The sequence below is a fragment of the Lagopus muta genome, chromosome 27, assembly GCF_023343835.1.
Source record: "Lagopus muta isolate bLagMut1 chromosome 27, bLagMut1 primary, whole genome shotgun sequence".
NCBI lineage: Eukaryota > Metazoa > Chordata > Aves > Galliformes > Phasianidae > Lagopus > Lagopus muta.
In genome coordinates, this window is record NC_064459.1 from 3,885,539 (window position 1) to 3,908,631 (window position 23,093).

General features: G+C 56.1%; 1 protein-coding gene across 1 annotated transcript; it reads left to right on the forward strand.

Annotated features, from left to right (window-relative positions):
* Positions 1-1,850: 1,850 nt before the first annotated feature.
* On the forward strand, positions 1,851-22,570 carry GFRA2 (GDNF family receptor alpha 2). Its single transcript, XM_048928211.1, has 9 exons — positions 1,851-1,945; positions 5,763-6,077; positions 8,312-8,395; positions 11,486-11,834; positions 19,533-19,642; positions 19,728-19,868; positions 20,414-20,589; positions 21,453-21,506; positions 21,705-22,570. Exons 1-9 carry the CDS (start codon positions 1,906-1,908, stop codon positions 21,831-21,833), a joined length of 1,398 nt encoding a protein of 465 aa, XP_048784168.1. The 5' UTR covers positions 1,851-1,905; the 3' UTR covers positions 21,834-22,570.
* The last annotated feature ends 523 nt before the right edge of the window (positions 22,571-23,093 follow it).

Here is a 23,093-nt window from a genome sequence, read left to right on the forward strand (position 1 = left end):
AGAGAGACGTGGTTTTGTCTCCTCAGGACTGGCGCTGGGGGCAACCCTGCAGCAGGAAGACGAGTGTGAGCACACGGTGAGAGCAGAGCTGACAAAATCAAAGTGATGCCGGGCAGTTAAGGACACTGCTTGGCACTGCTGGCTGCATTTAGGCTCCGTGAAGCGCAGTCACATCCTGCTAAGCTGCTGTGAGCTTTTTTGGTGTTTGGCTTTCTTTTTTTTTTTAATTTAAAAAAAAAAGCAAAGACAAGCAAAGGAGAGCAAAGAACAGGAGAAGAATAGGACGGGAAGGGATGTTAAACAGGAAGCCTCGCTAACGATTATTGCTCTGATCTGTTGTTCGTGCCATCCTCGTCTTCCTTTCTGCATCTTCACCCAGCACCGAGAGCTGTGCCAGCACCTCACTGTCAGGGGCAAGGCTGTGTGGGGAGATCCCTTGTCAGCTCCAGGTAGAGGCAGAGAGGTGCTGCCAACCCCACCCCCATCTCCATCATCTCCATCTCCATCTCATCCCCATCCCATCCCACCCCATCCCATCCCATCCCATCCCATCCCATCCCATACAAATTCCATACAAATCCCATGGCCCATCCCATCCCACCCCATCCCATCCCCTCCATCCCACCCCATCCCACCCCATCCCACCCCATCCCACCCCATCCCATCCCACCCCACCCCATCCCATCCCATCCCATCCCATCCCATCCCATCCCATCCCATCCCATCCCATCCCATCCCCTCCCATCCCCTCCCCTCCCATCCCATCCCATCCCATCCCCTCCCATCCCATCCCATCCCATCCATCCCATCCCATCCCACCCCATCCCATCCCATCCCATCCCCATTCCACCCTCATTCCCATCCCCGTCCCCATCCTGATTCCTATCCCCATCCTATTCTCACTCCCATCCCACCCCACCCCATCCCATCCCATTCCATCCCCATCCCCATCCCCATCCCCAATCCCCACCCCATCCCATCCCCATCCCATCCCCATCCCCATTCCCATCAGACCCCATGACCCACCAGGTCCCCCCATGCCCACCCCCATGGTGCGGGGACCGGGGCTGGGGAGGGAGAAGGGGAACAGGGGGGAGATGGGGGGCTGCACCACAGAGGAGTCACCTCGGGTCCCCCGTTGTGCACAGGCTTTGCAGCTGCAGGGGGGGTGGAGGGATGGGGGGCTGGGAGGGGGGGGGGGGAGAGGTTGGGGGCACATGGATGGGGAGATATGGGGCCAGAGTAACACTGGGACGCAGGGATTGAGGGATGGAGCGATACAGGGATGGAGGGTGGAGGGACGGGGATGGAGGATCACAAGGAGTGGGGATGGAGGGATGGAGGGAGGAAAGGTTGGAGGCACACGGCGGTGCAGGGATGGGGGAAGGAGAGCCGGGCGTCCCCCCAGCCGCGCTCTGGGCGCAGCCCCGTCCCCAGCCCTACAGAAGGGCGACGGAAGGGCGTCCGCGGCCGCGCTCCCCCCGCGCTGCGCTGCGCCCGAACCCCGCGGAGGGGCGGAGAGCGGCGGGGAGGGCCGGGCCGGGGCGGGAGGGAGGGAGGGACGGGCGGCACCGCCGGCTCTGCCCCTTCTCCTCCGCCGCCGGCGCTCGGCGAGAGCAGCGGGGCCGGGGGCTGCGGGAGGCGATGGGGATGCGGGAGGCGGCGGGACGGGGCTGAGCGGCCCCGCAACGGGCTCAGCGCACACCGCGCTCCTCCGCAGCGCTCCTCAGCCGGATTTGGGATCTACCTGGAGGATCGCGTTGGGAATTGTCTTCGTTTTCTTCCTTTTTTTTTCCTCCCCCTTTCCCCCCCCCCTCCCTCCCCCTCTCCCCATTTTTTTTTTCTTTTTTTTTCCTTTTTTTTTTTTTTTTTAACGCACGTGGAGGAACTCGTGGATGTACTACCATGATTTTGGCCAACGCCTTCTGCATCGTCCTCTTTGTAGGTGAGTGGCACCGGGGACGGAGGGCAGCGGTGCGATTCCTCCCCTCCGCGCTCTGCGCCTGCACCGGGAGCAGGAATTCAGCCGAGGGCAGCTCGATTTTCCCCATCTCCATCCAACTTAAGGCGGGGATAAAGCCCGGCTTCGCAGGGCCGTGCCCCAGAGAGCAGCGGGATCAGCCATCGGAGCGCGGCAGCCTCCCGTCCCCTCTCCCCGCAGCGCTGTCTTTGCATTTTGGGTTCTGCTTTCCCCCCTTTGCCTTGGTTCCCCCCCGTTCCTTGCAATGCCTTCCAAGCGCAGCGTTCAGAGTCGCTCGGGAAAGTTGAGCCGATTGCATGTGTGAGAGCGCAGGGAATTGCCGTCCCCGCTGCTGCAATCCGTGCGCTCTGCTTTCGTCCGTGTGCGCGTTGTTCGGAGCTCCGGCTGTGCCAGGAGGGGCTGTAGGGCAGCCCAACGCGGAGCCGAGGACGGCACAGCCAAAAGAAAGCGGAGGGAAGGGAGAAAAGTCAGAGGCCGAGGGGTGAGAAGGGAGAAAATCAGGAAGAGGGAATCGGGAGAGTGCGTTTTTGTCCTGAAATCCGTAGGAACGCGGTTTGGTTGCGTGCTGCGCTCCAGCTGCGCTCCAGCACTCAACCGCCATCCCATCGCCCTGCTGTAACGGAGCCCGGGAGCGCCGACGGGGTGAAGGGATGGGAGAGGTGGATTTCGGCGCACAGAGCTCCCGGCGGAGCCCCCCGTGTGTGCGGGGAGCCTTTGGGTGTGCGGTGCTCGGCGCCGCCGGGGATGCGCGGCTGCGGGGATGCGCCGTCCCCGTTGTGAGATGGGGAAGGAGAGCCATGCTGCTGGGGGGCTGCGGGTCCCGTGCTGCTGTGTGGGGTGGGAGAAACCAGAGCCCTGATTTGGGGCGTCCTTCCCTTGTAAGGCTGTTGGGTGGGGGGAGCGTGAGGCTTCCCAGCCAGGCAGTGAGAGGTGGGGTGAGATGGGGGGCTGCTGGGGGGTGGTGGTTTGGATGCTCCTTGGGTTCAGTCAGAGATGTTGGATGAGGAGCTTCCAAAGGATGGGCACCTTTGGGATGGGGGGCACTGGGTGCATCCTTGAGGCGTCGGGGTATCTGAAAGCCGGACCCTCTGCCTCCATCCCCATGCCTTGGGCTGGGCAGGAGGGAGCCCAGCTCTCAGCGTCAGCTTCTTTTCTTCCCGGAGAGGCAAAAAAAAATCCCTTTTGGTTGGCGATAACAGGAGCGAGGCTGCGTGCTCCTCAGCAGCGCCTTTTATTTATCGCCAAGTTGTGAGGATAAACATTCACCTCCTAAGGCTGCCTGCGCCCGGAGGTCTCTGGCACAGCCGCCAAAAGGAAACGTGCATCGCAAAGAGGGGAGAAAAGAGGCTGCAGAGCACAGCGGGGCGGTCGCGCTGCTTGCTGAATGCTGGAGCCTCGTGCATCCGCCTGCAAACCCCGCGTCGTTGCTCCAGCAGCACCCCAGGGATGGATGGGATTAGGCTGAAATTCTCTGCAGATGTTTTATTGACGTGAGTTTAGCGACTGTGTGCTCCTCCATCCCCACCTCGCAGCTCGGGGGAGGTTTGGGGGTTTTGCCCTGCTTGGCGGTGCCGTGAGGCGCCAGGAGGTGAAGTGCAAGGGGAAAAAAATAAAAGCCTCCGTGCCTTCTGATCCAGTGGGTTTAGGGCAAAGATCTGCGCTGCCAAAAGGGGACGGCGATTGGAAGCTGCTGGGGTTGTGCCCTGGGGCCTTGGGAGCGCAGCGTGCGGTCGGTGGGTGGATTTACTGCTGAGCTCCTCGCCTGGATCCTCTGGATGCCCACCTCAGCACCTCGCTGCCCAGGGTGCCACCGACCCTTGTGAGGATGCTCCGTGATGCCCCAGCGCCTTTTGCATCGGAGCAATGCTGTCGTCTTCCCTGCATCATCCCAGCATGCGGAGCAAAGAGGTGGGAGCGCAGCCGGAGGAGAGGCTTCACACCAAGGGCGTGCAAAGAGGCTTCGTGGCATCAGCAGAAAAACGTGCAGCTGAGCTGTGGGTTTGCACAGGAGCTGGAAGGACGTGCAACCGGAGAAGCTGAGCTGTGGGATGGCTCTGCACGTCCTGAAGCAGCAGCAGCGTGTCCCAGCTCAGTGTCAAGCTGCAGTTTCCCCATCTGCGAGGACGCGGTGCCGGCCCCGTGTTGATCAGAGCGCCACAACCTCACCCGTCTCATGGCCAAGAGCTCGTGTGTCTGCCCACCTCGCTGCGTGGGAGCATTTGGGATGCCACCTTCACCCCCTTTGGTGTGCAGATCCTGCCCACCTCCCCTGTGGAATATAATCGGGACCGGCCGCGTGCCGCCCTGCATTGGATGTAACGTGGGATTTCTCTCGGGGACGTCGGATGGAGCCCAGCAGGATGGCATCATTCCACAGCCGGATGGCGGGCAGCACGCTGCCTGTGCCCACCCCCCACCTTGCTCCAAGAGCCACGTACACCTCAGTGCCCCTCATCCCCCCCCATGGCCTTGCATTGGCTCTGTGGCACGCTGCTGGGGACGTGGAGCAACCCGCGTGGCCAAGTGGACACAGGTGGCCCTTGTCACATGCCTGTAGGTGTCACTGTCCCCACGCAGTACCCGGCCGAGCTCGGGGGCTTGGAGCTGGAGGCTGATGTTGGCTGCTCCCAAAGCAGGGCACAGCGGGGCACCAGGCGGGGTGTCCCTCCATGGGGACCCTCCAGGTCCCACTGCGTCCATCCCGAGGTTGCCGGTGGGCTCAGGAATGGTGGAAGCTCTGCATTCTCCTCCCTGTCTCCGTTGTGGCTTTGGAGACGCACGATGCCATTGCAGCCCATCCTTGTGCCTCTGTGAGCAGATCGCGGCCCTTCCTGGGGCCGAGACAGTGAGAATCATTTGGAAAGCAAAAAACAAAACCAAAAGAACAAAAGCCAGCTGAGAGCACAGGGAATGGCTTTGAGTGAGGGGAGGGCACGGGGATGGGTGGCCAATGGAGGCAGTGGCCATGCAAGGATGGGGCTGGAGCACGGCCACATCCCATAGGCAGGCGGGGGGCCTTGCTGGGGGCACAGCTTGCACCACGCCAAGCCACAGCCCTGCCAAACCCGAGCGCTCAGAACCATGAGTCAGATGCCCTAAAAATCCCATGGCAGGGCTGCAAACGCCGAGCTGCGAACTAAAAACAGCAGCACGCAGCGGGGAGGGGAGGAAGGGGGGGTCAGATCCACGCGCTGCTTCCCTTGACTCTGCAGAGGTCAAGCACGGCGCGTTGCCTCCCCATCACCAGGGCTGGGAGCACGCTGCGTTTTGCTGCTGTTTGCTTTCGATACGAGCAGAGAGGCCCCACGTCCTCTTGCAACGCGCTCACCCCGCTCCCATGGCTATGGCATGGCCTTGCTGTAGGGGCACAGTGGTTGCACAGAGCCCCGCTGCTCCCTCCAGCCCATCCGTCACATATGGCCGTGCTTTGCAGACCCCTTTTGCAGACCCCCTTCCCACCCCCCCACCCCCCCCGAGGCTGCTGTCTGCAGAGGACACAGCGGCGTTGGGAAGAAGCGGAAGGATGCTCAGAAAGCGATGGGATGCGCTCCATTTCTGGAGCAGCGCATGGTTTCCAAAAGGCTGAGTGTGATGGGAAGCACCCACAAAAGAGGCTCCCAAATCCCTCAGGTGTGGGGACAAGGATCAGCCCGTCCTCCTGCCCCGGGACGGAGGCCGATGGATGGGGTTGGAGAGGGGGCACCGGGTACGAAGCCCTCCCCTTCCAGCTCCCCCTCACCTCTCTTTGCCCTCATCTCTCCCCTCATCTCCCCACGCTCAGATGAGACCCTCCGCTCTCTGGCCGCCCCCCCGTCCCCCCCTGGGCAGGACCCACAGGGTTGGCGGGTGCCGGTGGACTGCGTGCGTGCCAGTGAGCTGTGTGCATCCGAGGGCAGCTGCAGCTCCAGGTACCGAACCCTGCGGCAGTGCCTGGCGGGACGAGACCGCAACACCATGCTGGCCAACAAGGAGTGCCAGGCGGCCCTGGAGGTGCTGCAGGAGAGCCCGCTGTACGACTGCCATTGCAAGAGGGGCATGAAAAAGGAGCTTCAGTGCCTTCAGATCTACTGGAGTATACACCTCGGGCTGGCCGAAGGTATGGGACGTTGGGTTTGAATTTGCATGGGGTTGCGTGGGGAGAGCGCTTGGAGGATGCTGGTGGGGGAGGATGTGAGGATGCTCTTCCCTCATTCCAGCCTGCAAGAGGTTGGGGGCCCTTCTCTGCTGCCTCGAATGAGGGCAGCTGCTCCAGATCTCTCTTGCCGTAAATGCTGGAGGAAATGGGGCTTTTTCCCGTGCATTTGGGCAATCCCTGTGTCTGCCGTTTCCATTTTAAAGCACCCTGAGTTCTGCAGAGGTAAAGGGCAGGTGAGGGTTTCCTGAGATCATTTCCCCTTCCTCTGCTGCTCGCCCTTCTCAGTGCTGAGACTGAGGTCTTCGCAGCACTGCGGGGTCCATGGGCCCCCCTGGGGGAAGGATTTGATCCCCATGGTTGCCCCCATCCCCCTCTAACCTCACTCAGAAGGGGTGGAAGCAGAGGGATGTTGCAGCCCTTGGAGGCAGTCCTGATTGCAGCCCATTGGAGGCATAAATCAGAGACCGGAGCAGCGCAGGTAATTGAAATTGGATTTTGCCAGAGCAGCGCTGGTTTGTTCACAGAAGGCAGCATTATCTGCTGCCTGGAGGCAGTGGGGCTCAGCCCTCACCCCTCTGTGGTCGCCGTGCTTTGCCCTGCTGTCAGGTGCTGGGTGGTTCTGAGCCGCTTCCTTCAGATTTTGGGGGGCAGAACGCACTTTGGCACAGGAGCAGCCCGTCCTGGTTGAGGGCAGAGCATCCCTCCGAGCTGGGCAATCCCAAAACCGGCCCAGAGCAAGAATTGCTGCTAATTTCTCCCTGCCCCTCGTTAGCAGCCTTCCTTCAGGAGAGTCAGAGGGAACGGAGGGGTCTCGATGGGGATGGGAAAATGGGAGATGTCCCGTTTCTGGAGGAGAGGTGGGGGCTGCGTGCGCAGAGCAGGGGGGGTAAAACTGCATGGAGCCCAACCTCGTGCCTCTCAGAAGCGTGCTGCATCCCAGCCCTTGGGCAGCCGCTGCCATTAAGGAGTGCTGCTTCCACTCCTGGAGGTTAATTGCATCTCGGTGAGCTCAAGAAAAGTCCACTGCCCTTCTAATGCTGGCTAATTTTCCTAGCGAGCAGCAGGGTTCAGCTGGTATTTAATTATTTATTGCATCGGCAGAGCAATATAGCGAGAGGTTACAGCGTTTCCTAAATGCACTTTAATAAAGGTGCAATTTGTCATCGGGGCATTGGGAAACCCAGCAGAACGGAGCTCAGAGCGCACTGCTTCCCCACCAGCAGTGACAGCAGAATCGTCCCCTGCCCCATAGCAGCGCCCAGCATCACCACAGGGGGCAGGACTCTGCCCAAAGGCCCCATGGAAATCAATGCTCTGGGCTGCAGGTCAACCTCAGGCCGGGCTTTCCCAGCCTGGCCATCGATTTCTTTTTGGTAGGCATATTTGTATATGTTATTATTCTTTAAACCTTGTGGCCGATGGGGTCGGAGGAGAGCGTTTCCTCTGGCGGGAGCTGCGGGCGGCTCTCCTGACATCCTGACATGGGGCTGCACCAAGAGCAGGGTGGAAAGCATTTCACGGCAGTGCTTTGCTTGGAGTAAGGAAATGCTTTTCTTATGCTTTTTTTTAAATATTTTTTCCCCATACAAAAAAAATGGAAAATAATTACTCATCCAGCACCGAGTGCAGGCCCCAAACCTCCATCCTGCAGCAGGAGCGCCGACCTTTCGCTCTGAACAGAAGGGATGCACTGAGCCTCTGCCAAACCCAAACCTGGACACCAGGCAGCTGCCGGCACCAAGCTGACCTGAGCAGCCCCACCAGGGCCCCCCACCCCTGCAGAGCACCCAAGCCCCTTTATTTGCTCTGCCCTTCCTCGCAGGAGGGAGATGCTCGGAGTGGCTGCGCTCCTTCTCTTTCGTTGGCTTTAAGGGGTCTTTCATTTGCTTTTTGGGGTCTTTCATTTGCCTTTTGGGGTCTTTCATTTACCTTTTGGGTCTTTCATTTGCCTTTTGGGGTCTTTCATTTGCTTTTTGGGGTCTTTCGTTTGCTTTTTGGGGTCTTTCATTTGCTTTTTGGGGTCTTTCGTTTGCCTTTTGGGGTCTTTCATTTACCTTTTGGGTCTTTCATTTGCTTTTTGGGGTCTTTCATTTACCTTTTGGGGTCTTTCATTTACCTTTTGGGTCTTTCATTTACCTTTTGGGGTCTTTCATTTGCTTTCTCTCCCTTTTCTCTTCCTCCCCGCCCCACTCCAGGAGAAGAGTTCTACGAAGCTTCCCCCTACGAGCCGATCACCTCTCGTCTCTCTGATATATTCAGACTCGCTTCAATTTTCTCAGGTAATCCATCCAGCCCCTGCTTTATCCTCTCTCACCCATGAATACATCCTGCAGCTGAGCTCCGTGGCAATGAGACCTGAAGCTGTGGTTGGGTCCACAGCATCTCCAGCCCTCCCCACTCCCCTATTCGCATCTCCCTCACGCTTTGGGCATCTCTCTGCTGGCAGAGCTGGTGCTGAGGGGCGATGCTTGCTGTCTCAGCCTCAGAGATGCTGCTCAGAGCCTCTCGGAGCTCTTGGGAGCCCAAACCCCACACGGGTCCATTAGGAATTTCCTTTTTGCCATCTATTTCCATGACAACCTTCTTTCAAATTTAGGTCAGCAGCTCCGTGGCTTCTCCTTCTCCTCTGAACCCTTTTCTTCAGAGCCAGGTGGGGGCTTTGAGGACCCTGCATGATCCCTGGGACCCCTCCACGCCTTGGAGGACCCTTTTTGCCATCGCCTGAAGGGTTTGGGTGCTCAGCACTGGATCGGGAGGCGATGCCACTTCCTCCCATCTCCCGCACGCCTTTTTGGATTACATTACCATCAAGGAAATATTTTAGCTGCTGGAAAGTATGAGAAGCGGAGCGTCTGGAGCGGGGGATTAAATGCTCACGGGCTGATTTATTCATAAAAGCAAAGCGAGAGCAGAAGGAAAACCTCTCTGCCTTTTGGGGAAGGGGAATGGGATGTTCTGCCATGGCCGTGGGGGTGGGCTTGCTGCTCCCATCCCAGCCCTTCTCCATCCCCCTCCTATGCAGGATTTAAGCAAGGCTGGGGGTGAGGGCAGCCGGGAGCCCCGACCCGCAGCCCGTGTGCTCGAAGCAAATGAGCTGCTCTTGTTGTTTCTGGATAACAAGGCTGAGCCGGCACGCTGCTAATTGCCTATGGGGATAGCAGGGGATTACATTACCCTGCTGGAAGGAAGGGGCTGGGGAAGCAGGGAGCGATGCTCTGTGCGGGCATAAGGGGGGGAGCGGGAGGCTGGGGGTCCCGCGAGGCAGAGCAGCAGGTGAGGATGCTCGCAGAGCGCCCTGCAGAAGCGGCAGCCTGCATGCAAAGCAGGAGCGGGGAAGGAGGGAAAAACCTCAGCCCTGGTTGCTGGCATGAGGGGGGGAATTGGAGCAGCAGGATCAAGTGCATTGCCCAGGGCTGCGCGGGGAGAGCGGATCGGTGCCAGGGTTTGCAGGGCTCTGCTTCACGCAGCTCCCAGTCGGGATCAGAACTTTGCTTGGAAGCTTTGGGGTCGTCCCACAAAAGCAATGGGCGTCAAGGAGCACTGCTGCCTTCCTCACCCCTCTTCCTCCTTCCCCCATCCCCATCCTATGCCCAGGGGTCGGCCGGTGGCACCGCGTCCCCCAGCGCTCCGCGGCCCTTCTTCCCTTCCTGCCTCATGAAATTTTCATGCTTGTGCTTTATTAATGAGCTCCCCAGAAACGCTGCGCTCCAGAGCAGCCGCTCCATTAGCATGCAGCCAGGTCCCTGCAGATCCGGGGCAGGGCAGCAGCTGCTCGGGAGGATTAGGCAGTAAATCGGCGCTTTGCACAGAGCCCACGGGTGCTCCGTGAATCCCAGAGCTGAGCAGGAGCTGACCTGAAGCAGGAAGGAGGGCCACGCTTCCCCCATCCTCTTCAAATCCTTTTCCCCTTTCTGTTCTGCTGGCATCAGCGTCATGAGCTGCCTCCATCCTCAGTTGGAGGGAACCCATTGCACGGCAGGGTTGGCGGGCTCCTGCAGTCAAATTCCGGCCCCAACCCCTTTCTGGGTCTGCAAAGCCCTCTATGCCTCATCTTTGCTCCTTCCTCCCCCTCTCACAGCTTTATTCCTCTCATCTCCAACCAAAACGTCTCTCTTAGCTCAGACAACCTTCCTGCTTCTTGCACTATTTTTCAAGGCAGATCTGCTTATAAATCATATATCATAAGGACTCACTTTACGCATGTCATGTTGAGCTCCTCGCCCTGCTTCCATGTGGGGCATTCATCACACAGGTGACACTTGGTGGCATCCTGAGAGCAGCTCAGGGATGCTGGTGGGTGTGCATACGGGTTTACCTATGGGGTGCAGGAACTGGGAGTTTGCATGGGGCAAAACGAAGGGAAGGCCGTCGTGCTTTGACTTTTAATTGGGATCTGTTAATGCAGGCGGTGCTTGCGATCACCCGTGCTGAGATGCCCACATCAAGTTGGGATGCCCACACCGGTTGGGATGCTCACACCGAGTTTATTAAGACCTCTGGAACGGAGACTGATCTGGTCCTGTGCTGTCCCAAAATGCTCCCTGGGCTGTGGGCATCGCTCCATGGGAAGCAAAGCAAGGAGAGGAGCAGCACCCTCCATTGCACCCGATTGCTGTTTGCTAATTAGCAGGGCCTTACAAATACGCCTGGTAGGGAACTCTCCTCCGTGCTGCCATTTGTCTTTGCCAGCGGGAAGCAGGAGACAATGGAAGAGTCCACGGAATTGGCTGGGCTGCGCAAGGAGAGGAAATTAGGGGAGAAATTGCTGGTGCAGTCAGGTGACTTTAAAATAGCACCTGGCCTGCCAAGGGCAATTCATCATTTTGACAAAAATAAAGAAAAAATCAGCGCTTGTTCCTGCTCGGTGGTTCAGCTCCTCCCGTGCCCTCCTCTCCTCCGTGTTTGCTGACGGTTGGGATTCCCAATGGTGTGGGATGCAGCTGAGCGCTGGTGGCAGCTCTGACCTCATCCTTCCCCCCCCCCGGGGCTCATGGGGTGACCTGGATGCGGGGGTCCTGGTGGGGATTGCTTGGGCCCCCGTGCAGCTCAGCAAATGGTTCTGCTTTAGAGCAGCCTGGATAATTAATAATTATTCTTGGAATAATTAACTAGAGGAAAAAAAAAAACCAAAACAACTGCTGCAAAGTCACTGTGTTACGAACTGAGGGCTGCCTGACTGCATCCCTTTATGCACTGGGTGTGGATGGACCCTTTTTGTGCTACAGGATGACCCTTCCCACGTTGGAGGAAGAGCTCCACGTCGCACACACTGGGTGAAAACTGAGCGGATCTGCAGCACCCAAACCCTCCCCACCTCCGAACCCCACATTGCCGTCGCCCCCTTCTCACCTCTTCTCCCCTCTTGGCAGGAATGGACCCCGCCACCAATTCCAAAAGCAACCACTGCCTCGACGCGGCCAAAGCGTGCAACCTGAACGACAACTGCAAGCGCCTGCGCTCGGGATACATCTCCACCTGCAGCAGGGAGATCTCGCCCACCGAGCACTGCACCCGGCGGAAATGCCACAAAGCCCTGCGCCAGTTCTTCGACCGCGTGCCCAGCGAGTTCACCTACCGCCTCCTCTTCTGCTCCTGCAAGGACCAGGCGTGCGCCGAGCGTCGGCGGCAAACCATCGTCCCCTCCTGCTCCTACGAGGACAAGGAGAAACCCAACTGCTTGGATCTGCGCAACGTGTGCCGCGCCGACCACCTGTGCCGGTAACGGGGCTGCGGTTGGGTTGGAGGCGCTTTCGTTGCGTGGCTCTTTGCATCCTCCCAGGTCTCCTCCTGCACGATGCACGATGAGGGAGGGTCGTGGCTGTGGTCGCTGGTGGAGAGGTGTTGGGCTGGGAGGCGGCTTGGAGAAGAAGGCTTTGTTGTAATTCACCCTTATTTCATCAGCCCAATATTTGGTTGCTCCTCCCCCTTATTACACTCCAGGTGAAATGCCTCCTATTCTTGTTTTTGCTCCACGTGCTGCTTGCTCTTGTTTTCACTCTGCGTGCGCTTGAAAGGCCAGAGTTTCTCTGGTAAGGGAGCCTTTGCTCTAAGGAAGTCCATGGGGCTTTTGCAATCTGAGCTTTACTCAGCGTGTTTTGTCTACAACTTCCATATGCTTGACTCTTCCACGATGTAAAAGACAGCAGGATGTTGTGAATTTAACTCTTTTTGAAGATGGGTGCTGCCTCATCGATGCCACACTTATTTTTTTTGTGATTAGTAGTACAGTAACACCTCCAAAATGCATGGAGTAGGAGGAGGCAGCAAAGCCTGTGAGCCAGAGATGCCTTCGGGCTTTAAGATAGGAAGAAAGCAGAGGGGAACAGTCCTTGTAGGTGAGCCCAGGGGTTCACAGAATCACAGAATCACAGAATCACAGAATCACCCGGGTTGGAAGGGACCCCAAGGATCATGGAGTTCCAACCCCCCTGCCTGGCAGGGCCACCAAACATCCACATTCAGATCAGGTTGCCCAGGACCCCGTCCAACCTGGCCTTAAACACGTCCAAGGACGGGGCATCCACAACCTCCCTGGGCAGCCCATTCCAGGGCCTAACCACTCTCCTTGTAAAGAACTTCCCCCTAACATCCAACCTAAATCTTCCCTCCTTCAACTTGGATCCATTTCCCCTCGTCCTGCTGTTGTCAGCCCTGTTGAAGAGTTGACTCCCCTCCTGGCTGTAGGTTCCCTTCAGGCTGCAATGAGGTCACCCCGCAGCCTTCTCTTCTCCAGGCTGAACAAGCCCAACTCCCTCAGCCTGTCCTCATAGGGTTGGAGGGTGCTTTGCTCCATCTCCCCAAGCTATAAGGCCGGCTAATTGACACTGCCTTGAAATAAGTGACAAAGGCACAGAGCTTCAGTGCCCACACCAACCGAATCCCATCGCTGTGCTGTCAGCACCCCCAGCAGAACCTCACTGCTGCCATACGCGCCGTTTTCCATGCGGCAGAGCGAAGCCGGGGGGGACGTGAGGCTTCTTCTCTATTATAAAACTCATTATTCATACAGCAAAAATCCTCCTGCCGCCCTCCAAGCCCCGGATCAGCCAAGAAGTTTCCTGCGAGGAGGACGGTCTCGGTGCCATCAGGGTGATGGAGGTTCGCGCAGCCCGGTGGCAAAATAAATAAGAGCGCTCCGGGTCTTCCTCTGGCTGCGTTCAAAGCGTGGGAATGTGGCTTTTTATCAAAAAGTAATACAATACGCCAATGGGTGTGAATAAAAGATAGCAGGGCTGCGCTGAGCCGCAGCCAAATTAATGGCAGCGCCTCTCCATCAGTGGGAGACGCTTGCTCAGGAGTTCGGTGCCGCGGAGGTGAATAACCCACGTCAGCAGCTCTGGGGCTGTTTTGCTCCATAGGGGAATGCATTTTTTTGTCAGTGCCCGGCTGGTGGATAAACCCAGCGTTTATTTCTGGGGTTTGGTGTGCAGAGCTTTGCTTTCCTCTGAGCCGTTTTCCTCCCTGTGATGGGACCCCTGTGTGTGTGCAGTCTGACCTGGGTTTGCATTGAGGTCCCACCCCATCCCTGCTAACCCTGGGGGGGGGCTGAGGAGTGTGGGTTGCTTTGCTCCTGGCTGTAAGTAGCTTGCATGGAGCACTGGGGTGCAGGAGGGGTTAAGAGCCTTCGGGGCAGCCAGGGATGCTGATGCTCTCCCCCTGAGGGATGCTGACGCGCTCCAGCAGCTCGCATGACCTCAATGTGTTTGCAGCTGTGAGAACACTTTAAAGCTGTGACCTATCCGGGCCAAACCACCTGAGCTGAACTCTCTGCAGGAGTAAAAAGGAAAGGATTTGTTTCCCGATTGACAGATGACAGAGGGTTTCGCCACTGGTGGTGTTTGGGATGGGGACACAGCGTGCCCTGCTGCTATTTCAGCCTGGAGCCCTCTCTGTACAGCACTCTGTGCAGGGGATGCTCCGTTACAGGGGCAGCCCTGGGGCCACCAACCCCTCCCCACGGGATGCCCGGTCCCCAAGCTCAGCTCCTAGGGTGCAATCAAGCCCAGCTCGCTGCAATTTGCACAGCTCTTTGTGCCAAGAAGCTTTTCCCAGCACGGCGGAGGAGCCTGACAAACTCCCCGAGCTTTGTGTCTGATTGCAACGGACAGGTTTTAGCTCCCAGAATATAAAAACCTTTTGCAAAACACTAACCTCAGCTAAGGGGAAAGGGAAGGAGAGGGGAGAAAAGAGCTGATTTCAGCAGCTGCAGTTTGCTGTATTTTTCATCTTGCATCAGCAAGTCGGGAACACAAATAATCTGGTCTTATATGCTTCACTGATGCTGGTGCTGAAGAATTTCCCTGCCTCCACTGTAGCTCCTCAGCATCCAAAGGCAGAGTGGTGGTGCTCAGTTGCCTCAGTTTTCTCCATTTTTCAGTGCCTTCCAGCAGTTCTTGTGGCTGGGGATGAGGGATGGAGGCAGCAGTGCCCCTAGGAGAGGCAGTGGGGTTTGTTTTTGCAGAGCTGGGCTGGAAACGATCCCGTTTTGGCTGTGTTTTGGAAGCTGTGCAAAGCCCTGGGGAGGGGAAGCATTTCTTTCTCGGGGAGGTTTGGCTCCATATTGATCCAACAGGAACAGCACGCGTTCCTTCAAACCTTCGCGCCCTTTGTTTAGCACAAAGTGCCATCCATAATGGATGCTTCCTTGATAAACAGCAGAGCAGCAGCTCAACTTTCTCATTAGCGTGTAATGAGCAGCTCAGGAGCGTGGCTCAGCTGTCTGCATCCATCTGGGGAGGAGGGGAAGAATTTATCAGCCATTCTGGGAGTGACACAGGGGAGCAGTGCTGAGGGTTTAGTCAAGGGGGTCCCAATGGGGTCTTGTGTGGGACATGGGGCCGTCAGTAGGGTCTTGAGTGGGACACGGTGTGGTCAATGGGATCCCAAGGGCATGGAGAGTGGGATCTCAATGGGGTCTTATGTAGGATATGACACAGTCAATGGGGTCTTGTGTGGGACATGGGGCAGTCAGTAGGGTCTTGAGTGGGACATAGCATCACTGGGGTCCCAACAGGGTCTTGAGCAAGATGTGGAATGGTCAAGGGGGTCCCAATGGGGTCTTGTGTGGGACATGGGGTCGTCAGTAGGATCTTGTGTGGGACACGGTGTGGTCAATGGGGTCCCAAGGGCATGGAGAGTGGGATCTCAATGGGGTCTTATGTAGGATATGACACAGTCAATGGGGTCTTGAGTGGGACATAGCATCACTGGGGTCCCAACAGGGTCTTGAGCAGGATGTGGAATGGTCAAGGGGGTCCCAATGGGGTCTTGTGTGGGACATGGGGCCGTCAGTAGGGTCTTGTGTGGGACACGGTGTGGTCAATGGGATCCCAAGGGCATGGAGAGTGGGACCTCAATGGGGTGTTGTGTAGGATATGACACAGTCAATGGGGTCTTGAGTGGGACATAGCATCACTGGGGTCCCAACAGGGTCTTGAGCAGGATGTGGAATGGTCAAGGGGGTCCCAATGGGGTCTTGTGTGGGACATGGGGCCGTCAGTAGGGTCTTGTGTGGGACACTGTGTGGTCAGTGGGATCCCAAGTGGGAGATGGTGTGGCCAATGGGGCCCCAAGGGCATGGACAACAGGACCCCAATAGGGTCTTGTGTAGAATATGATGTTGTCAGTGGGGTCTCAGTGGGGTCTCGAGTGGGGCATGGCATGGCCAACACCAGTGGGGTCCCAAAAGGGTCTTGAGCAGGACACGGAATGGTCAATGGGGTCCAAATGGGATCTTGTGTAGGGCATGGCATGGTCAGTGGGGTCCCAGTGGCGAGCTGCAATATGGGGAAGATCTCCAAATTCATCTTAAATATCAAATGTGCGAGGATTGGTGGCTTTGGCTTCTCACCAAAGGAAGGAACAGGGAGGATGGAGAGGAGGGATGAGGATGAGGTGCACCCTGTGGGCACCCGTGTGTGGAGGCAGCCAGCAGCAATCAAGGCTTGGTGGCCGCCTCGCTCAAGGCTAAGCACACTCTTAACAAAATAAGTCAATTCACACTGAATAATTAAATAGAGAGCCTTCATAAGTATTGACTTAATGTGACAGCAAGTCTATACTGACTCAGGGTTTGCTTATGTAAACACAATCTCCTGTTCGGCTTAGTTAGCAGTTCAATGAAATAGAACAGTCCTTCAATTAAAATCAAATGATGCGTGTGTTTAATTCTTCCCTTCTCTTGCCGGGTAATGATAGGCTTTGAGCATAGGCAAGGGGATAAAAAAAAATAATCATTGAACCGCTCTTATCTGTGATGAATCAAAAGGCAGCGTCCCAAAAATACATCTGGATGAACAAACTTCTTGCTTAGCGGCTCCCAGCTCAGCCCTGTGTCTCTCCATCCATCCTCAGTTCTCTTTTTCTCTTGTCAGCTCAGCTTTTCCTGCTCTGTAGTTTGGGGTTCTCCTGTTGGAGAAGTGAGCAGGGTGGGTGGAGGGGACCTGGGGTTTCTTCGTGTTCTGCTGGGCTTTTTGCCTTGTGAGCATCTGCTGCCAGGGGTGAGACATGTTCCTGATGCACATCTCCGTGCGGGTGTCTATTAAAGCCATTTTTCCTTGGTCCCTGTAAATTGCCTGTGAAAAACACGTCTTGAGTAATCTCGGACGTTTTCTGCATGAAATATTCAAGAGCCTGATACCGTTTGCTTTGATGGATAGTGAGTTATCACCAGCGCAGGGCTCGGGTTTCGTACAGGCACGCGGTGATGGGAGCAATTAGCACCCAATTAGGCACCTTGCATCTGTTGCGGGGAATTTTCTGCTTAGAAATTGCGATGTGCCAACAAGCAGAAAGAAAACCAACCATCAAAGCCCTCTGCTGTGCAGGTATCTTTGAATATCAGAGGGAGGTGTCGTGCTGGATTCCTGCACACAGCAACGCAGGCAGAGAGCAGTGGGACGGATGGGATCCCTGCAGCGGGGCACAACGAGGGGGGGATGAGGCACCACGAGTCCTGGGTGCTGAGTCCTGATGCTCCAGGATGGGTGCAGAAGGGCTGGAAAGAATCTAAAGATGAAAAAACGAAGGGTTGGCTTGGAGGGGTTTGTATTTTTGGGGGGGATGTATGAGGGTCAGCTGGAGTTGGGCAGGGAAAAGCAGCAGCAAACCCTTGGCATCACCCACGTCCTCCCACCCCAGCCATCAAACGTTTTGTAGCTGCATCAAAGGGGAACAGCTTGGGAAGCCCAAGCTATGAAATCAGCGCTCAGGCTGGCTTGAGGATGCACAACTGTAGAAAATTACTGGTTTTGCTTCTCCCTTCTCCTCTCCTTCGTGTCCTCGTGGCTGCGCTCGCTGCCTCCTGTGCTGACCCCCTTCACTTTGAGGCAGGGGCTGGCCGAGCCCACCTGCCACCCCGCGTAACAAGGCAGCACTTGGCACAAATCCCTCTGTTTCTGCTCAGATGCACTTGGCTTCGGCTCCATCCCCCTTTCGCCTGGGCACTTAAAAGCAGAAATCTGAGAAGCCATGGGCTGCTTCCAGCAAGGTTTATTCCTGGCAGTTAGAGCCTCATCCACCGACTCCAAACTCATTGTATACAACGGAAAGAGTGACATCTGGCTTGGATATTCTGGAAAGATTACCAGCTGGCTTGTCATGTATTATGAAAAGAATAACATTTGCCTTAGAGGATGCTACAAGCCAGGAGCATGGCCCCAGGGATCAGCATGACAAATTTTTGTGGCACTCCGTGATGAACTTGCCACAGTTCTTTAAGAGAACTGACGTGCCTTCGCCTCTGATTTGGGGAGAGGAATGATGTTGGAAAATCTTATCTCCTGCAGAGCAGAGGGGGAGGCCAAAATCCTATGGGAGGGAGTAGGGATAGAGATTTGCTGCAGCGCAAAGCCCGTGTGGGCTTTCCCTTCTTCTCCATGTTGAAAATGGGAGCAAGACCGCAGCTTTTCCTATGCAGATGAGCAGACACCCCCACCTGCAAGGCTTAGAGATGCAGTAACACGATAGAAAGCACAGCAATGATAGCAGAACAGTGAGGTCCCAGGCTACAGCAAGCGAGGATTTGCTCAAATGAGGGCAGGGAAAGGGTGAATCCTGGCTCCAGCCCTTCAGGCCAATCAGTGCATTGCATTGCATGCAGCTGAGCTCCCCTGGGTTGGCCCTGCCTTCCCACCAGGTGCTCCATCACTGCTTCAAGCCATGACCCAGCATTTCCACTACAGGTGCGTTGCTGCTATTTGTCAGCACTCCCCGTGTGCCATGAGGCAATGGGGCTGAATCTGCCCCCTCCTTCCCCTTAGTGCACTTGAGACCCACGGTGCTGAGAAGCGCTGGATAAACGCAAGGTATTTCTGCAGAGCCCTTCTGCCTCGTTCAATCACCGCTTCATTTGTTCCTCCATTTAATTTGATCAAAAACCTCCCGAAAACAAATCATTCCTATTTAAAAAACAACACAATTTCCAGCCTTCGCTTCCATCAGTTCTTATGGCTCCAGGCAGGTAGCGCGGGATGATTCAATCACTGCTTGGACAAAGATGACATTTAATTAAGAAGGAAGGGAAAGGAAGGAAGGAAATAATGTATGCCTCCTTCTTTCTATATGACGTGCGAGGAAAGGAACGGAGGAGATTTTCTCTTGTGAAACGCGAGGTCTCATCTCCGGTGTCAGCAAATCAGCAGTTCCTCCTTGTGATTGAGATCCAACGTGGGCCACAGCTCAGCCTCACGTCCATTCATTTGGGGTCCGAATCTATGGGGAAAGCTCTGCGTCCATCTGTCTGCCCACACCGTCCTTCCTCTCCTCCATCCTTCCCCTCCTCTTCGGCCCTCGCGCCGTTCATCCATCCCAAGCGTTGTGCTGAGGCTGAACGCGCACCGTGGGATTTTATTTCATTTCTTCTGGTGTGGATTTGGTTCTGTCAGCAACGCTGGGGGACCGATACACCCAAATACAACCACGTTTCCATCCTCCCTGGTGTCTGCACTTCCACAAGTGGAGGAGGGCAGTAGGCACATAGGGCAGTAGGCACATAGGGCAGTAGGCACGGGGGCCCATCCCTCTCCTGTGTTTTCTGCTTTGATTTTTTCCCATCTCAGTCCCAAAAGGGGAAAAAAAAATATGTCTCTCAACCTTTAATTGCACTCTAAGCTTTCACATTTTAATGGGAGATGGAAACAAGTAGTCAGATTTTACAGTCATGTAATGATGCTGGGAGCAGCATGATAAGACGGCGACGTTGATGGGATGTTGGCAGCGTGGTGAGGGGAGGGGAATGGGAAGCAGCAATGGATGGAGATGAGTGTCCCGTGCTCAAGGCTTCGTGCAACTGCTGAGCCTCCAGCTCTCCTCTTTCTCTCCTCTATCCCATTTATTTTTATTTTTTACTCTTAAGATTTTGCTCCCTCATTGCAGAAGCGTGAAATCCTGTTTCCTCTCTCTGCACTCTGCCCCCAGGTCCCGACTGGCTGATTTCCACGCCAACTGCCAGGCCTCCTTCCAGTCACTGACCAGCTGCCCTGGGGACAACTACCAGGCGTGCCTGGGCTCCTACACAGGGCTCATTGGTGAGTGCTGTGACGGGTGGGAGAGAGCTCCCTCCAGCCACAACCCCTCCCTGAGCCTTCATTTCCTCTTCCTCATCCGGTGCAGGTTTTGATATGACGCCCAACTACGTGGACGCCAGCACCACCAGCATCACCATCTCGCCCTGGTGCTCCTGCAAGGGCAGTGGTAACCTGGAGGAAGAATGTGAGAAGTTCCTGAGGGACTTCACTGAGAACCCCTGTCTCCGTAAGGCTCTCCCCCATCCATCCCATCCCACCCTACCCCATCCCGTCTTATGCCATCCCACCCCATCCCATCCCATCCCATCCCATCCCATCCCATCCCATCCCATCCCATCCCATCCCATCCCCATCCCATCCCATCCCATCCCCATCCCATCCCACCCCATCCCATCCCATCCCATCCCATCCCATCCCATCCCATCCCATCCCATCCCATCCCATCCCCATCCCATCCCACCCCACCCTACCCCATCCCATCCCCATCCCACCCCATCCCACCCCATCCCATCCCATCCCATCCCATCCCATCCCATCCCATCCCCATCCCATCCCATCCCCACCCCATCCCCATCCCATCCCATCCCCATCCCATCCCCATCCCATCCCCATCCCACCCCATCCCACCCCATCCCATCCCATCCCATCCCATCCCATCCCATCCCATCCCCATCCCATCCCATCCCATCCCATCCCATCCCATCCCATCCCATCCCATCCCATCCCATCCCATTCCTAAGTCCACATGTCAACACCTTCTCCTGCCCTCAGGAAACGCCATCCAAGCCTTTGGCAACGGCACTGATGTCAACCTTTCTCCCAAGAACCCCTCACCTCCCATCACAGTGCCTCCCAAGATGGAGAAAAGCCCTGCCTTGCCTGATGACATCAACGACAGCAACACCATGTATGACACGAGCATCATCACCACCTGCACCTCCATCCAGGTAGGAACTCTGCAGCTGACTGGTTGCGCTGATGCAGGGAATTGTAGAATCATTAAGGCCAGAAAAAACTGCTGGGATCAGCAAGTCCAACCATCAACCCATCACCGCCATGCCCAGAGGATCACAGAATCGTTCAGGTTAGAAAAGACCTCTAGTCATCAAGTCAACTGTCAACCCATCATCACTGAGCCCACCAGCTCAGCTCAGCACTGGATGCGGTCTGGATGGGCTGTTGGTACCCCACGTGCGTGGCCACCACAGTCCTTCTCCGAGGGGCTCTGCAGCAGAGCCACTGCTGTGCCTGGTGAATGCTGTGCACACGATCAGCATCGCCTTCACCCACACAGCGTCACCCGTGGGCAGCCTCCGGTTAGATCCTTCGTGCTTGAGTAATCAGCTCTGCAGTTTTCTGGTTCATGGCTCTGTGAGACGATCGGCGGCTCCATTTCCCTGCCCCCTGGGTGCTGGGGGAAGGAAACTGGGAGCACTGGGGGCTGAGGTGCAAGAACAGGAGGATCTGTGCTCTACTCCGTGCTCAGGACCTGCTCTGAGCCCCACTTATGCCCTTGGCTTGGTCAGGATGAAAACCAATTATGCTCCATGTTATTTTGGGCAATCTGGAATAGGTGCGTTTTCTTGCATTTTGCTGCCTTGCTGCTTTGCTCTGGGGTGGGAGCAGAATGGGGACATTGCCTCCTACATGGGAGGATTTGCAGCAGGGCATGGGCCTGGGGCTGAATGCATGCTTGCAGCTTTTGGTTGCAAAATAAGAAAGTAATGAAGTGTGTAGCAAAGATCCCGAGCCACCTGGGGTGCAGCCCTGTGTGCACAAGCGTGCCCTGAGTCTCCTTTCTCTCCTCCAGGAGCACGGACAGAAGCTAAACAAGTCCAAAGAGCAGAGCCTGTGCTACTCAGAGGTAATTTGGGGCAGGGGGGGGGGTTGGGAAGGGGGTCTGGTGCTGGGAGCTTCAGTTGTGTGGGGACCTGTCACCAGCGGATGGATGGGGAGCCATGGACTGTTGTTAAGAAAGAAAAAAAAGTGATGTGTCCCAAAACTGAAAGCTTCCCCCCCAAATTCTGAGCGCGCTGCTGATCCCCGCTGTCCCCCATCCCAGACCCAGCTCACCACAGACACGATGCCAGACCAGAAGACCTTTGTGGACCAGAAGGCAGCCGGCAGCCGGCACCAGGCGGCCCGGATCCTTCCAGCTGTGCCCATCATGCTGCTGAAGCTGCTGCTATAGGGAAGATTGCCGCATCTCAGCAGGAGCGCTGGGCTCACCTCGGGCTCCAGACTGCAAGCGGAACACCAGCGATGCCCAAGGCCAGAAGGACCCTCACAGTGCTGGGAAACTTCGATGGTTTTCATTTTATTTTTCCTTTTTATTTTATTTTCTTTTATTTTTTTTGGCCTTTCTGTTCGTTTCATGGTGCGTTGGGGTTTCTACGCTCGAGCGCTCGCCCGGCACCTGGGCACCCACAAAAGGGAACCGACGCGATCAACGGCACCGGGGATGGGAAAAAGGCACCGTTTGGAGCTGTGGGACAGGGGCTGCCTGCAGGGCCACCAACCCAGCGTGCTGCAGGGACCCGCTGGGGACGTGGGACGTTTGCGCATCGCTGCGGCACGGCGCTGCCACTGGGGCTCCTTTGGGCACAGGCTGAGCTCCGCCGCTCCACGTCGTCCCCGGGATCATTTCCTTTTCCTTTCCCCTCGGTTGGTGAGAGTTTTAAAAGCGGAAAAGAAACCAATATTCAAACGGTGTGAGGTTGTCCTGATGTTTTCTATCTGCCACTCGGAGGGATTTTCCTTTGTATTATTTTCCTTCGCTTTGTCTTCCCCTTTAATCCTTGTTTCCCATCTTCATTCCATCGGATTTGGTTGGAATGGGATCCAACCCCAGCAGCGGTTGGAATCCCACCTATGTTACTCAGTTCTCTTTTATATATACATATATAGCATATGTATATAGCACTCACCTATACCTACAGATACGTATGTAGATACATAACCATGTACATCTATGGCGTGGCTTCCTAAGATTTCCTTTCCTCTTTCTTTTCTAATAAGGAAGCGCTCAAACGGGCGGCGGCTACAAAATGTATTATTGTAAAGTTTATTTTTTTTAAGCAATGTCTATAATGGAAATTAATAATAATAATAATAATAATAAAAAGAAGAAGAAAGAACCAAGAGGGAAAACAAAGCACCACCCCTAGGGGAGGAGGGGGTTCGCGTCCCATAGAGCATCCCAAGCCCTGGTGCTGTGCTGGGGGGATGCTCAGCTATAGGAAGGCACAGATTTGGGTCAGTCCCAACGTCTTGCAGCGCTGCAGACGAACTCCCTGGCTGTTTGGCTCTGGGAGATGAGCAAACAAGCAAACATTTCAAAGGAGCTGACACGTTTTTTGTGTTTTTTATTAATGTGAAATAGCTTTGTTTCTGAAAGCACCTCTTCCCTTTGTGCTCCTTTTTTTCGCCCCCCCCAGCGCTTTAAAGCCCA

Excerpts from the sequence above, each read along its gene's own strand:
- GFRA2 (XM_048928211.1), top strand. The coding sequence starts at position 1,906 with ATGATTTTGGCCAACGCCTTCTGCATCGTCCTCTTTGTAG. Across the intron at positions 6,078-8,311 it reads ACACCTCGGGCTGGCCGAAG|GAGAAGAGTTCTACGAAGCT; the intron begins GTATGGGACGTT and ends GCCCCACTCCAG. Across the intron at positions 11,835-19,532 it reads CGCGCCGACCACCTGTGCCG|GTCCCGACTGGCTGATTTCC; the intron begins GTAACGGGGCTG and ends CTCTGCCCCCAG.